Consider the following 15,262-nt stretch of genomic DNA (forward strand, 5'->3'; position numbering starts at 1 on the left):
TTGGATTTAGCGGGGTGAATTAGATTCCTTAGGATGGCCCATGTTTTGGAAATGCTTGATATTCCTTTGAGTGAACTGCAGAGGCAGCACTGGGATTTTGACTGCCTAATTTGTTTTCCGCAAGCGAGTCATGATTTTTGTTTTAAACTCTTAGCAGTTACTGGTACACGAAGCCGCGTTGATTACACGCTCACTGTGGTGTCTGTGACGTGCGCGTTCACTGTCCAACACATCAGTAAAAAAAGACTGCGTTCTGTAAATCTTAGTGCCTCTCTTACAGCCGACGCTGGACCCCCTTCGTTTTTAATATGCTGCCGCGCTTCAGATAGACCAGCTTGCGGGCACAGACAAGAGTAGCATCGCGTTAAGTAGCAGGCCAATACATAGCTCGTCACTGTTCTTTAAAGAAGCACCCGATGCATTTCCTCTCTTTCATTCCTAAATATTATGGCTGTTCTGGCATGTTTGCTTTCAGAAGAGAGTACCCGCAGACCCTTCCTAAGGAAAAAAAAGCAATTCCCGGAAAGGCCACCTTCGAGTTCTGCCGATGCACTTCCGGACCACTGGGAGGCTCCTGCGAGCAGCGGTCGGAACCTGCCCGAAGAGCCATCCTCACGGGAAGAGCTCCACGACGAAAAACGTTAGTGTACGATTCGGGATTGACATGAGACTGGAACAGAGGCCTGCATGGAGGAGTGCATATAGTTATTGATACCGCAGTAATTAGAAGAACGAATATGCACAGGCCTCTAGCTGCTTGCTTCTCCAATCTATGATACATAAGGAGAATCCTTGTATTCATTCTTTTTGCGCACGCTGTTGCTCATGAAGAGGTGAAGGATTTCCTTGTGAGGTGCCCACATCGGAGGGCGTTCCTTCCCTATGTTGCGGCGACCGCGAATCACGTGACCGATGTTTCTCAATAGCCTTTAGTGGTGTGGGCAGGGTCCGGGCTGGAGTGTCACTTTTCTCTGCTAAGTGACGAAAGGTTGCTATCAGTATGAATAATTGTTCTGGTACATGCCTAGAACGTTGTGATATCGGCGGCAGAAGTTTGTGGGATGCATGCGTTCGAAAAAAAGTCACTATTTTTTAGCATGCCTTGCCACTCATTCGGCTCGTATCAGCGGATGGTGATGTACTATCGGCCAGAAATGGTTACGGGTTGCTGCTATACGGGAAAATTTTGTTTCCATCTAGTGCGGTACACTAATCGCGTGAAATGTCCGAAAGTGAGTGGAAAAGGCCACGTGTCATTAGCTAATACTGGGCGGTTGGGTCGTGAGCTGGTTCAACAGTAATTTTTTTTTTAGAGAACACGCATTACGAAAACTTTTGAGGCCGACAGTACCGTATTTACTCGAATCTAACGCACCCTCGATTGTAACGCGCACCCGTTTTTCGTGACCCCTCCCCCCGAAAAAAAAAGCTCCTTGATTGTAACGCGCACCCGTTTTCCTTCGCAAAAAAAAAGTACCACGCACCTCACGCTTTCATACACTAATACAACTTTGTCTCGTTTGGAAAAACAAAGGTTTAATCTCGATGCGCTAAAGTTGCGATAATAAAACACACACACAAAAGGAAACGGCTTATCTTGCCAAGATTGTTTTCACTCGTCGTCGCTGTCAGACAACTTCTTATCACTGTCGACGGACCAAAGCATTTCATCCTCGGTGCTGTCCATGACATTCGATATACCACATTTTTAAAGGCCTTGCTGACCATGGCAGACTGTATCGTGCACCATGCATCTTTCGCCCATCCAGTGAAGTCTTGCAGCGAGGGACGCTTAATTCTGTTGCTGGGAGTGAATTCATGGCTGCCATTCACAAGCCATTCGGTGTAGAGCGCCCGAATCCTGTCTATAACCGGCTTGTTTAAACAAACATCGAGCGGCTGGAGCTGCGATGTCATGCCGCCGGGTATCACGACAAGGTCGGTGTTGCGTACAGCGAGCTTGTCCTTGATGCGTTCGTCGAGATGGCACCTGAACGCGTCAAGCACAAGCATCGCACGCAGGCCCAAACTGCCGGCGGGTCTCTTGCGCCAGACGTGATCGATCGAGTCGGCGACCAAGTCCGTCGTCATCCAACCTTTTTCATTTGCGCGCACAATCACGCCACTCGGAAACACGATTCCTTTCGAGAGCGTTTTGCATCTGAATATAAGATACGGGGGCAGCTTGTGTCCATCCGCGGTGCAACAAAGCATTGCGGTGACGCATGTTTTTTCGTGGCCGGAAGACAACACGCGCACTTGCTTCGCCCCCTTCTTTTCAACAGTTGTGGTGGCAGGCATGTCGAAGTAGAGCAGTGTCTGATCGGCATTTCCAATCTGGCCGAGATGGTAGCCGTTCCTGCGGCGCAAATTCAAAACGTACTGCTGAAAACTGTGCAGATTTTCTTCATACTCCTCGGGCAACTTCTGGCATATCCCCGTCTGCCTTCGGAGAGAAAACCCTTTTCTCTTCATAAAATTTGACAGCCAGCACCTGCTCGCTTTGAAGTCGCTCCGCGTGAGCCCCCTTTGTAGGGCTAACTGCATCACCCGGACTTTGAGCAGATCAGTCGTCTTTGGCCGCTGCGCCGCTCGCTGCACTTGCACGTATTCTGCGAGCCGCTCTTCTATTTCGCCGAACCGGCCCTGCTTCGGTCCACTGAAACCCTTTCGTGTAGCCTTGCTGGCGAAAATCTTTTCCTTCTGCTTGCGTCAGTCCCGCACGCATGTTTCTGGAACTCCGAATGCGCGTGATGCGGCCCGATTTCCGTCCGTCTCTGCACGCATGATGACTTTCCTTTTAAATGCGGCATCATGATGAACTCGACGTATCTTCACTGTTGGCACGTCCATGCTGGTAGATCAGATGCAGAAGACGGGTAGACTAAGCACGAGGAGGACGCTACTGCAGCTAGGCTGGCTAGGCATAGACAGCTAGGCTCGAAGTGCGTATGAGGCGGCCATTTTGAAATGCCGATGGCGATATGATATCGGAGATTTAGTGTCGTACTCGATTCTAACGCGCACCCAATTTTTGGACGCGATATATCGGAAAAAGGTGCGCGTTAGATTTGAGTAATTACGGTATATATGTTTCCCCACAACTTCAGTTATGCGTTTTGGTCACGCGCCTTCACCAAAGGGTTGTGGTCCTTAGACCCGCATCCGGTAAAATTTTGCTTTCTGTAGTGAATTTCAGGATTTTTGAGCTGCATATTTGCTGCCACTTCTGAAATGCAAGTGTGATTTTAACAGTATTTTTTGGATAGACTTTGCTTTTTTAGTGGCAAGATAATTCACCAACACAGCTGCTACCCTTGCGCTCATTAACCATCTAAAAACATTCCTAAAATCTGGTCTTCTAGGTTACAACGGAAGCAGAATGGTTGCACGTGCTGACTGCACCAGCGACACTGCATTGGCCGACGTGAAGAGCGAGGTAAGCGAAGCATGCACAAACATTTACAATACTTTTTGGAGGGCTTTGACAGGTGCTTTCTATTTCTAAAATCTGCAATGACGGCCCAGAATGAACTAACCAAGCAGTAAAGCACTCACACCGTACGGCGAAAGGCGGCATTCGCTAATTGAAGGAGCATATGCGGGCAAGTAATAATGAGAGGGCATTAGTGTTTATGTAAGTAGCACAATCCGCCACGGACAGTGAAGTTCATTGATTGGCTGAGAGAGCTCACGTGACCTTGTGACGTTATCCCAACGTGCCCACCATGTTGTGAGCACAGCTATCTGCAGCTAGCAGTCTGAATATAACTGTTGATGAACTCACAATTTTTATGAAACTGATGCAAATACGTGAAAAATTTGCAGTATAAGTTGTGGCTTTAAAGCTTTAAAAGTGCCTTACGCTTCCCCATAGTTCCAATTTTTCCGTATTCTAACTGGCAAGCCTGTCAATGCATTTACTAAATACAGGTCTCCTCGCAGAATTCAGTAATGCATATATTGCGGATTCGTCGCCTCTATGCTTGATTGCAAGAAATTGAGCACTGACAAGCGGAGCAAACTTGCATTTCGACACCTTCAATGCGCCGAGAATCGCGAGACGATTGTCGCCGCCGCCGCTGCCTCCTTTCTTCACGGTACGAAGAGTTTTTTTAAGGCATACAGTTGAGCCTCGTTGTAACTAAGTTGAAGGGCCCGGCGGGTACTTCGTTATAGCCGTAGTTTCGTTGCAGCCCTTGTTGACCGAACTAACGACAGGGATCTTCATTACATCTCTATATCCATCGTTTTATTACAAACTGTTTCGTCTTTACGAGGTTCAACAGTATTTTGTTTGCTTTTTCGTGATATGCATGATATAAATTGGATCAATCTTGAAAAAAAAATGTCGAGTATATTTCATAAACATGGCGATACCTGCTTGAACGCGATACTCAATGCAAAAATGCATCACCTCGTGTGCGCGAAATCACCGGTAAGATCATAGCGCTACCCTCTTATGTTTTTATGTTACTTATTCACCACGCCGTGTACACGTTTTTGTGTGTTTTTGGCAGGTACGAGCTTCGGCCGATTCTATCTGCAGTACACTTCAGAAACGTCAACTTCACTCTTCTTGCGGGCTGCACGAGTCAGCCCATTTTCACCCGCGTTTTTTCCTTATTTGGGGAAGGGGCCCTACCAGTCCCTTAATAGCAAACGCGCGCCGGGATGACGACCGTGATTACGGCGCGAAACACTGCAATCCTAGCGCTAACAACCAGCGCAGAAAATGTAATGTGTGTGTGAAGGCCCAGTATGCTGTGCAGCGGCTGGTGAACACGGCGGAATAATATACGCAGGAGAGAAAGGAAGACACCAGTCTCATCGGAATGAGCATGTTCGAGTTCCTGACCTCGGGCAAGTCCACAGTTAAAGGTGTACCAGTGGGAGTGTTCACGTTGAAGGCGCTGGACAAGGGACTGCACTTTGGCCCGTATCACGGAGTCAAGGTGGACGTCAACGAAAATGGCGGCTGCACCTGGCCGGTGAGCTTGCCCGGCCAATGTGTGGAACACTCAGACTCAGGCTGTAAAGGCTCTTATAGACAACATTCGAAACACTTGGGCTGTAATTACAGTACGCTGCTTGCATTGTTACTCTGTCCCAGATTTGTAAGTGCATTCGAAGTGAGATTTTTCTTTGTGACAAATTATGCTGGAATGCGTACGATTGTTGTGTGAGAGGGAAAGATTGCGGCGGGCGATTACAATTGCAAACCGCATATCGGGGATTCAATGAACATCCGCACTTTCCAACGTCATTGTATTTTTCTGTACGCCTGCACTGATGGGCTGCGTTATTGTAATCTTAAAGGAAAAACAGAAAAAATGTGTAACGAGGCTCACCTATGGTTGTCAGCCTCTCCATATAGCCAAACTTGTTTGGCACACAAAACATGAGACAAAATCATTGTACATCGCTGAGTCCCCAGATCCATTATTAGGGGCCTTTTTTATGTTCCTTCAAATTTTCGCGAAATCTCGGGTATGGCTGCCGGTGCTTAGTGAACGCTAAACGGTTTATGTCCAGCTCACCGTACAGGAGTCGCACTCACAGGCCAAGCTGGAAGCTTTAGCATAAGCTGAATGCTAAGTTAAAAGGTTAAATACAGAATATTTATTGGTTAGAGCAATACTAATTACTTTTGAAATGAATTCCATTATCTTGGACAAGCAGAATGGAGTAGCATTCATGCACTTTTAAGGAAGCTGGTGTTGGTTGCTTTATACGGCTGACAATGGCACCATGTGCGCCGCAGTGTTTAATAGCCTGGGCTGTCCTTTTTTTCCCGCAAAATAAGTTGTCAGTAGACCAAAACACCTTGTTTCATAGCGCACTTTGGCCTCAGAAGCCCTTGTGCCATAAAAGTTCACTCTCATCATCATCATCAGGATGAAAATAAGTTGTATATTTTTAGTTCTATATTTTCAAAAATGATACTGCCCTGGTTTTATTTTATTCCCCTACGCGTTGCTGTGAGCGATCGTGTCCAAAAGCGCACAAGGCCACCGTTAGGAGGCCCTCGAAATCTCCAGAGTTCTGCGCTGCTCCGTTGACTCTTACCGGGAGCCCGCGCGCAGCCAATGCACATGCGCGAATCACTCTGACGGCACCAGATGGCGCCAGGTACCGAGCAGCCTGCGCGCATGCCTGCAGCATCCCGGCCATTCATCGCGTGCTCGCAGGCTATGGGCGGCCTTTTGGTATTTCGGTAACCGGAACAGGGTACACGGTACGGTAACGGTGTCTCAATGGCCACACAAGCCGTCCGTGCAACAACGTTTAGTAACCTTAAAGTGGATAGTCTCCTCGGTTCGAGGGCCATCGAAATGCCCATGTGACAGAGGTATCAGATTAGAACACGAGATACTGGCCCGTTTCCAGACACATAAAATTTACGCCTTGTTTTTTTTTTGCATCTGTTGTTTTATGTGACTACGGTAAAGAAAAAATTTGACTTGAGCGTTTAGACGGTTGAACTGTTGGGTTGCGCAGGTGCGCCGATGTGGAGAGTTCTTCGTGGTAGACGGCCGCCCAGAAGAGCGCAACCACTGGATGAATGACGTGAACTACTCACCCAGCAAACGTAGACAAAATCTCGTGGCCTTGCTCTCCAACGGAGACGTCTACTACCGCACACTAAGGAACATTTTGCCCAACGAAGAACTACTCGTTGGATATTCAACGTCGTTCGCCAAGAGTTTGCTAGGGAACCCAAGAGGACCAGGGGCGTTGAAAGAAGGTGAGGAGAAACTTCTGCACTTCTTAGCTGGTAGATAATAATCGGTTTATAGCGTATGCAAGCTGCGAACATGCCTGATTTATCATTATCATCATAATCCTGGCTACACCCACTGGTGGGCAAAGGCATTCTATGTCTCTCCAATTAACCCTGTCCTTTGCCAGCAGCGCTCACCCTATGCCTGAAAACTTCTCAATCCCCTGCTACGCTTGCCCTCTCTTGGAATCCAGTCTGTTACCCTTAAGGACTGGCAGTTATCTCGCCTTCGCATTACATGCCCTGCCCAAGCCCAATTCTTCCTCTTGATTTCGACTAGGATGTCATTAACGCTCATTTGTTCCCTCACCCACTCTGCCCGCTTTGGGTCTCTTAACGTTATACCTATCATTTTTTTTTTCATGGCTCCCTGCGTTGTCCTTAACTTGAGCTGATCCCTTTTCGTTAGCCTCCACGTTACTGCCCCGTAGGGGAGTACCGGTAATATACAGCTGTTGTACACTTTTCTCTTGAGGGATATTGGTAAACTGCCACTCACGATCTTAGAGAACCTTCCATATGCACTCCACCCCATTCATATCCTTCTAGTTATTTCCCTCTCATGATCCGGATCAGCTCTCACTACCTCTCCTAACTGGACTTTACCATTTCCAGCACCTCGCTGCCAATTGTGAACTGCTGTTCTCCTGCTAGGCTGTTAACCTGTTGAACATTACTTTGGTTTTCTGCATGTTAGTTTTTAGACCCATCGTTCTGCTTAGCCTGTCTCACTTATTGATCATGATTTGCAGTTCTCCTCCGAAGTGACACAGCAATGCAATGTCATTAGTGAATCGCAGATTAATTTGGCATTCTCCATGAACTCTTATCCCCCAACTGTTCCCAAATCATGCGTCGAAATACCTCCTGCAAACAGGTGGGGAATAGCATTGGCGAGATCGTCTCTCCTTGCCGGACGCCCTGTGTTATTGGTATATTCTTGCAGACTTTATGGAGGACTACTGTAGCTATGGTGTTCAGTGTTTCAATGTGTCTGTCTACGTTGGTGCGTCCCAAAGTTCACACTGGCCCAAAGATGGATTCATACCAACTGTCCCAGAGGAATGCCATTTTGTTCTATATAGCTTCCAGTATTTTAATATAAGGCTCTTCTGCACACTGAGTCCGCAATACTTGTATGACTGCTGAGATTTCCAGAGAGCCAAACGCATTATCGTAATCAATGAAGCCTGTATATTTTGGTTGGTTATATTTTGCGCATTTTTCTACCACCTGATCGGTAGTGTGAATATGATCTATTGTGGAGTATCCTGGAGTAGCCTGCCTGATCATTTGGTTAATTGAAGTAAATACCTTGGTAAACACCTTGTAGGCAGTAGGGATTAAGCTGATCGGCCTGTAATTTTTCAAGTCATTGGCGTCTCCTTATGAATTAAGATAATATTTGCGTTCTTCCAAGATTCTGGCACGGCCGAGGTCATAAGCCATTGTGTATACAGGGTGGTTGGTTTTCTAGCACAATCTCCCTGCCGTCTTTAATCAGATCTGCAGTGAAATGATCCTCACCAGATTCTTCTCCCCTTTGCATTGCTCTATAAGGCTTTCTTTACGTCCTCTTTCGTTATTGGCAGGATGACGCATTGGTGCTAGCTACTGTCTCTCTCATTAACGCTGTAATTGCAATGGCCACGGTATAGATTTGAATTGAACTCTTCGGCTACTTTAACTATCTTATCTATGTTGCTAATGTCATTGCCCTCCTGATCTCTTATCGCATACATCTGGTTTTTACCCATACCTAGTTTCCTGTTCATCGCGTTTTGGCTGCCTCCGTTTTTTTAGAGCATGCTCGATTCTTTCTATATTAAACTTCCTTATGTCGGCGGCCCACCCCCCGCACCTTGCACTCATTTTTTAACTTCGATAGCTCTGCTAGTTCAGTTCTGCCGGTAGGGTAAGGTGCCCTCATGATTTGGCATTTCTTAATCAGATATTTTGTCTCCTGAGATAGCTTCCCGGTGTCCTGTCGAACGGTCCTACCGCCTACTTCTACTGCGCGCTCCGTAATGACAGCTCTCAGATTATCGTTCGTTGGATGTACATTAAGATCGTCTTCATAAGTTAAAGCTGAATATCGGTTCGGCAGCGATATCCTGAATTCCTCTATTTTCCCTCTTACTGCTCACTCATTAATGAACTTCCTCTTCACTAGCTTCGTCCGTTCCCGCCTCAAGTCTAAGCTAATTCGATTATGCCTGATTATGAACACTTTGAATGTCAGCAGGGATGGTTGACCTTTCTGTTCGAGGACATCTAGGCGACAGTTGAAGGAACAGTGACATATTGCCTAATAAGCAGGGAGATTAAACTGTGCATAAAAGAGAACGGGTGCTTGCTTTTAATGTATATGTCCTTAGGGCCTAAAAAGGACCTCAGCGTTGTGAGAGAACTTCTCATTTGATGTCTGTGTACCGATGCGAAGCTGGTTGATAGCTCTTCCAGAAAAGGCACTGTCTTTTTATATTTAATGTTTCCATTACCTATTCACTGAATTGTGCGGGTTAGTACCGTTGCGCTACCTTTGTATTGCAAATAGGCAAAATATTTAATATGATCTACTATTCTATTACTATCTGAAGGAAACTACCATGCACCTAATTGATACAAAGGAACTGATGTGAAAAAGTACTACTGCTGGCCTTTTCCTCTCTGCCACGGTACACATTAAGAACACTAAATTCTCTGGCCTGTTTTTCACTCTACATGTGCTCATTCGCTCCTCCCACTGCTCGGTTCTTTTTCAGAGGACGTCAATCTCATTCCCTTGCACAGCCTGCTTTTCGCCTGTGAGAAGTGCGGCGACCTCTTCACTACGCAGTACAACATGGAAATGCATACCCGGCAGAAGCACTGTCAAAGCACGCAGGGAATCAGCCACTGCACGCACTGCACCTACACGAGCAGTCGCAAGTAGGCCTTAAACCGTTATATAGCAGCGTTCCTTGCTTCATGCCATCGTGGCTAGTAAACTGGAGAGATGTCTTTTCTGATGACGAGCCACCTTTTCAGGCCGTAAATATCCTAAAGAAGAACAAATCGTGAAGTCACCGTACAAATACACAATGAATGTTTGAATGCCACGGTTTTCGGACACAGCACAACGCAGTCATCAGCATGACTAGTAGCTGTAGCGCACCCGAAAGTGTCCCTTCGCACTTGTTGTACACGCTTTGTGTTCATTTTCCATTAAGAAACAGTTCCCGCTTTTTTCCAACAAGCTAACAATTACAGTCCAAACGAGCCTGACGGTCACCCTGATTGCGTTTGCTGTATCCGAAGTTCGTAGTGAGTGAACTTTTAATATTACACCCAAATTATAAAATCAGACGAACAATAGATATATCTTAAAAAAGTGGGTTTGTGAGTTACGTGCGTCTGATACTTGAAAGTAAGCCCTATCAATGTGCATTCTCATCTGTCCACGGTGGTCATGTGCTCCCCGCCGAGAACCTTGCTGCCAACCATCTGCTTTAGGGATGAGACATATCTAATTAAGGTATAAGTGTTCAAGGCAGGTAGCAATAGGTCGACCTCCGCGTAGTGATCTTCATAATGTTCCTGGCAGTCTGGGAGTGCTCGTACTTCGCGTACAATGCTTCATCAGTTCGTGGCTCAGTGATGTCGACGTTCATGACGTCACCCGTGCTGGCCAGATGCGCAGTAACGACACGTTGCCACAAACACCATGTGCGTCACCGTCGTCTGCCATGCCTGGGTCTATGTGGCCGTGAAGCAAGCACAAATACGCGCAGAACGTATCAACTGCACAGCCACCTGGGCGTTGTCTACTCACGGAAGCGCAGAATGTGGAGAGCCGATTGGGCTGGTGACGCTTATCATGTAACCGGCTGGGCAAGCTAGGCATGCCACCTGACTGCTATTCAAACTTCTCGAATTGCTACCATTGGTTGATTGCCTACCCCGCTCTAATTTCACTTGCACTTTAGAGGCTTTGCCCAGCTGGCACACGCTTACGCAGTGATTGCGTTGTATGCCTTAACCTGTCGGCGCGCGCTTTGCCGGCGAGTTTTTGTAGTTTTAATGCTGCCTTTTGTTGCTTTTTTTGTGTCCCGAAGTTCTTTTCTGAGTGATGTCACTGGGGCTGGGTGGTGCTGTTCGCCATCCCCGGTCACGGGAAGTGTGAGTTTTTAGAGAACGGAGTCGAGTTCACGATGCCTCTTTGTTCGTCTTAACCGAGTTGCATGGCCGCAGTTGTTTGTTATATCTGAGACGCGTTGCCATTCCTCTTATACACATTTTTATGGTAGCGCCACGTAAATTCGTAATAAGCGAGTGTGTTTTAGCCACGGCCATTATTTGCTGCTTCCCCTGCATAGAAATTGGTAGTCTGAAGCCGCTGCTGCGGTGTCAGAATTGAGCGAGTCTCCCAAGAACGTAATGGCCCGGCTGGTGCTTTTGGTAGCGGCCTCTCTCGAGGACTGACGCAAGTGTACGAGCCGCCCGCCAAATCTGGTTGCCTCATGCCCAGCCCATCATAAGCGCTGACGTTTATTGGACGCTAAAGAATTGACTGTGACATTGCGCATGTGGGTTCAGTACTTGCAGAGCTGAACTGAGGAGAGGTACCCCAGACACTCCTCAATAAGCCTGATTAGCAAGCATTACTGCTGAGTCGCTCACATTTCATCTGAAGTACGGGTCAACCAAGGTTAGTGAGGACATAGGAAGAAAATGTCAACAGTAACGGAAAGAGAGTAAGCATAAGATGTTGGCCCATGTAGAAGAGCTGCGTCAGAAACAGGCAAAGATGCGCCTGATACCAGCGGCAGTGATATAGATGGAAGGTGCGAACGTCATTGGCAAAATAGTAACATTGAAATAGATGTTCAGACATAACTATACACCTTTAGCCTACCGTGTACCGCGTTACCGTTACCGAAGTACCGGAAGACCACCACTTCCGATGAGCGCGCACTGATTGACTCCGATGATGCATGCGCACGCGCAGCTGCCGGGTACCTGGTGTCATCTGGCACTGTCATGTTGATGTGCAAATGTGCATTGGCTGCGCGCGCTCCCGGTACTACGGTACGGTACCGGTAACAAGGTACAGGATATGCTAAATGTGCTTACTAACAGAGGCACCCAGAAAAGATTTTCCTAGTCATGTGGTAATTCTGCTTATACCTACCCATCATGTACGCAGGTCTGATATCATCAGGCACGAGCGCACTCACGCTGACAACCGCAACTACGTCTGCAATTTGTGTCAGAAGAGGTTCTCCCGGCCGGACAATCTCAAGGTTCACATGGCGATCCACACTCGTGATAAGCCCTATGAGTGCGGCCAGTGTGGCAAGAGGTTCAGGCAACACATCCATGCAAAGCACCACGAGCAGATCATACACTTCCGCCGATACCCGCTGCACTGCCCCCGGTGCGGGGCTGGTGCCGAGAATGTCGCCAAGCTCAGGCGCCATACATGCAAGCCGCTGGGCACAACGGAGGGTAAAGAAGGAGTCAAGGGGGGCCGAGGACGGCCACGCTTAAAGGCAGACGGAACTGCGCCAACGGTACGACCGCGAAATACAACGGAGGGTACGCCGCTGCAAGGAGGAGTAAAGCGGGGCCGAGGTCGGCCACGTAAAGCAGTAGCGCAAGATGTGTCAACGCCGAGACCGTAGAAGCTTACGGGAGTTAACACTACCGTAGAGAGGAGTGAAGCCAGGTCAAGGTCGAGAAAGTAAAGAGGTAGCACAAGATGCGTCAACGATGTAGTGAGACGTAGCGTTCTGTACTGAATAAATAACCTTTTTGTTATACGCACTTTACGCCTCCTTTCCTCAAATGAAAAGCAAAAGGAAGTCAAACATCAATACAAAAGATGAAGCCGTAGACAAGGCCCCGGAATGTGATTACAACTGATCACAGCTTGTCTTGACAATAAAGGAAAGGTGATATGTGGAGCCTTCCAGGGACTCCTGAACTTATTGTTTTTAAATGGGGGGGAGGGGGCCAGAACTTCGAGCTTATTTTGTTAGTTATTTGCTGCTCATTTACATACATTTTTAATACTTTTTATTTTTCAATGTTCAAAAGTTGATGCAAACTGTCGGGACATGGGGACGACTCTCCATCAGTCAGGAAGGCAAAGAAAAGACTTCAAAAAGAGACTGTTTAAGTGGCTCACCCGCGCCCACTAAGAACTGAATGACTCGACGGCGGCAATACCCACAAGTGTGCTTGGTGGTCATCGAACTTAATGCTTGCAGTTCTTGGCAGCACTCAATTTAAAGGAGGCAAGGAACCTTCGAGATAATGAACCAAAAGCAACTACAACAATCTGGAAAAATGTGGAAGCATTCGCACCTAGCCACGATAAATGGAGGTCAGTCTGGTCGCATCTGGCGTTACAAAGCAAAATGATAAAGCCGCGTGCCGGTGGTTTTGAGTGCGAACGAACAAACAGTGCATATACAGTAGAACCCCGCTGTTACGTTCCTCACTGCTGTGTTTTCCCGGCTGTTAAGTCGTTTTCGTCTGGTCCCGGCATAGCTCCCATAGGATCCAATGCATTGTTTACCCCGCTGTTACGTTGTAGCTGTGAAAACGTTCCCGCATGATACGTCGCAACCTGGCACCCCGAACCGCCATTTTGACGAGTCTTGGCCAGGCTTGGCTACGGAATTGGCTACAAGACCATGGCCTCCGTGATCACCCTCTTGCACGCGCGTGCGTAATCTCGGAGGCCATAAAAAGCCGCACGCGAGTTGGAGAGATTGCCACTAGATGGCCACTGCCTCGTCAGCCGAAGCGAGTAAAACCCACGGGCCCGCAGCAATCCAATCTTTCTTGTTTGTGCAGTTCAACCCATCCGAGTTGTCCCCTGTCCTTCCGTCAACAGCTACGCTGCCTACGCCTCGTCAGGCCTCGCTAATCCAGTCTTTCTTGTTTGTGCGGTTCAACCCATCCGAGTCGTCCGTGTCCTCCCATCAGCACTGCTTCGCGCGGTGTGGCTTTCGCATGGACGGCGGACAGGAAACTGCCACGGAAGCTGAAGAGACGGAAGCAGCCTCTCATGATCAAGAGCTGAGTGAAGCTTTGCATGCGCTGGGTGCCACGGGAGTCACGTATGACGACTACGTCGCCGTGGATGCTGCTGTCGTGACGTCCGAGTGTCAGAGTATCGCCGAAATCGTTGCAGACTCGGACGCGAGTGAAGCCTCATGCTGTGATGACGAGGAGCACGAGCCGCATGATTCCGGGGAGTTGGCGGACCCGAGCTTTGGAGAAGCCGTTGCGGCTCTGGACCTCCTCCGCAGGTACGTCACACCTCAAAGCGACGCTGAGAGCAATGCGGCTTTCCAGGCCATCGAGAATTGCATGGCGTTTTCCAGCAAGCGGAAAAAGCGGCAATTGAACATTCTCGATTTTTTAAGACCTAAGCTCACTTGATGTCGAAATAAATTGTTTCAAGGCAAAGCTGCACTGTTTTCATTAATTTTCGGACCTTTCCTCACTGTTGCATTTTCCCGGCTGTTACGTTTTTTTTTCGCGGTCCGGTGAAAAACGTATGAACGGGGTTCCACTGTATTCATGGCAATACTAAATGAAGTAGAATGGGATGTTTTATAGAGGGGGAAGAATTACGCACGTGTAGTGATCAGTTGCATTAAAGAGTTTGTGCATAATTTGTTTAAATTCTGCTAATTGTGATAATGTACACAGTAGACTTCTGTTGGGACATGACTGCTTTATACGAAATGTTAACAGTTGGCTAACAAACCAATTAGCTCAGCCCCACTGTGCTTTGCATGAAAAGAGTCCTAGAACTGAAGTGTTTCAGTTGTCAGAAATCTGATCCAAGTGCAAGAAATTGGAGCCAGGGGGCGGGCGGGTGCTGCCCTTCTAGAAAAATGTTAGGAGGGGGAGGGTGACTGCCCCTCTTGACCCCCCTGTTTCGTGCTCCCTGGAGACTCCATAATGTTGTCATGCCGTCAAATAATTCGTCCATAGGATGGCGGGGCACCTGGCCACCTGGCCCATTTCTACATTTTATGCTCGATAGCTACAGCCCGTTGATGAGGTAGCTGGCGTAATCTACCGAAGCATCTTGACGCCAGACCTGCCTAGCGAATTAATTTTATTTAAGAAGATTTTTCTTGGTTTCATAAAGTTTTAGGTTGGCGGTTGTGTTGCAGATATGCCTTCTAGAAAGCACTATAATTCACCACGTAAAAAGAAAGGGCGCGTTTCGATTTTGTAACTTCCGCTCCACTAGGAAAGGAAGCTGAGCGGATTCTAGGGATACCGCCGCGGACCTAGCCGTGGAGGAGAAACTAGTCTCGAAAGCGGCCCACACTTTCAGAGGAACTGAGCCATTTCCGAGGACTTAAGTTTATTCGCCGAAATTAGCGCAGCTGCCAGCAGTCTTACACCTGCAATTTACTCTCGCCCTACCATAAGCTTTCCGTCCTGGTTAGCACAGTTGTCGGA

At 47.8% G+C, this 15,262-nt stretch overlaps 1 protein-coding gene across 1 annotated transcript in view; it reads left to right on the forward strand.

Annotated features, from left to right (window-relative positions):
• LOC144112391 (uncharacterized) overlaps window positions 1–14,331 on the forward strand; it is a 49,382-nt gene extending 35,051 nt beyond the window's left edge. Inside the window, exons 5-10 of the mRNA XM_077645236.1 lie at window positions 476–640; window positions 3,366–3,439; window positions 4,806–4,991; window positions 6,502–6,748; window positions 9,550–9,715; window positions 11,973–14,331. Of these exons, the coding sequence (XP_077501362.1) occupies window positions 476–640; window positions 3,366–3,439; window positions 4,806–4,991; window positions 6,502–6,748; window positions 9,550–9,715; window positions 11,973–12,450 (1,316 nt within the window). The 3' untranslated portion in view covers window positions 12,451–14,331. The remainder of the gene's footprint in view (window positions 1–475; window positions 641–3,365; window positions 3,440–4,805; window positions 4,992–6,501; window positions 6,749–9,549; window positions 9,716–11,972) is intronic.
• Window positions 14,332–15,262: the final 931 nt, after the last annotated feature.

The sequence above is a fragment of the Amblyomma americanum genome, chromosome 1 (assembly GCF_052857255.1).
Source record: "Amblyomma americanum isolate KBUSLIRL-KWMA chromosome 1, ASM5285725v1, whole genome shotgun sequence".
Lineage (NCBI taxonomy): Eukaryota > Metazoa > Arthropoda > Arachnida > Ixodida > Ixodidae > Amblyomma > Amblyomma americanum.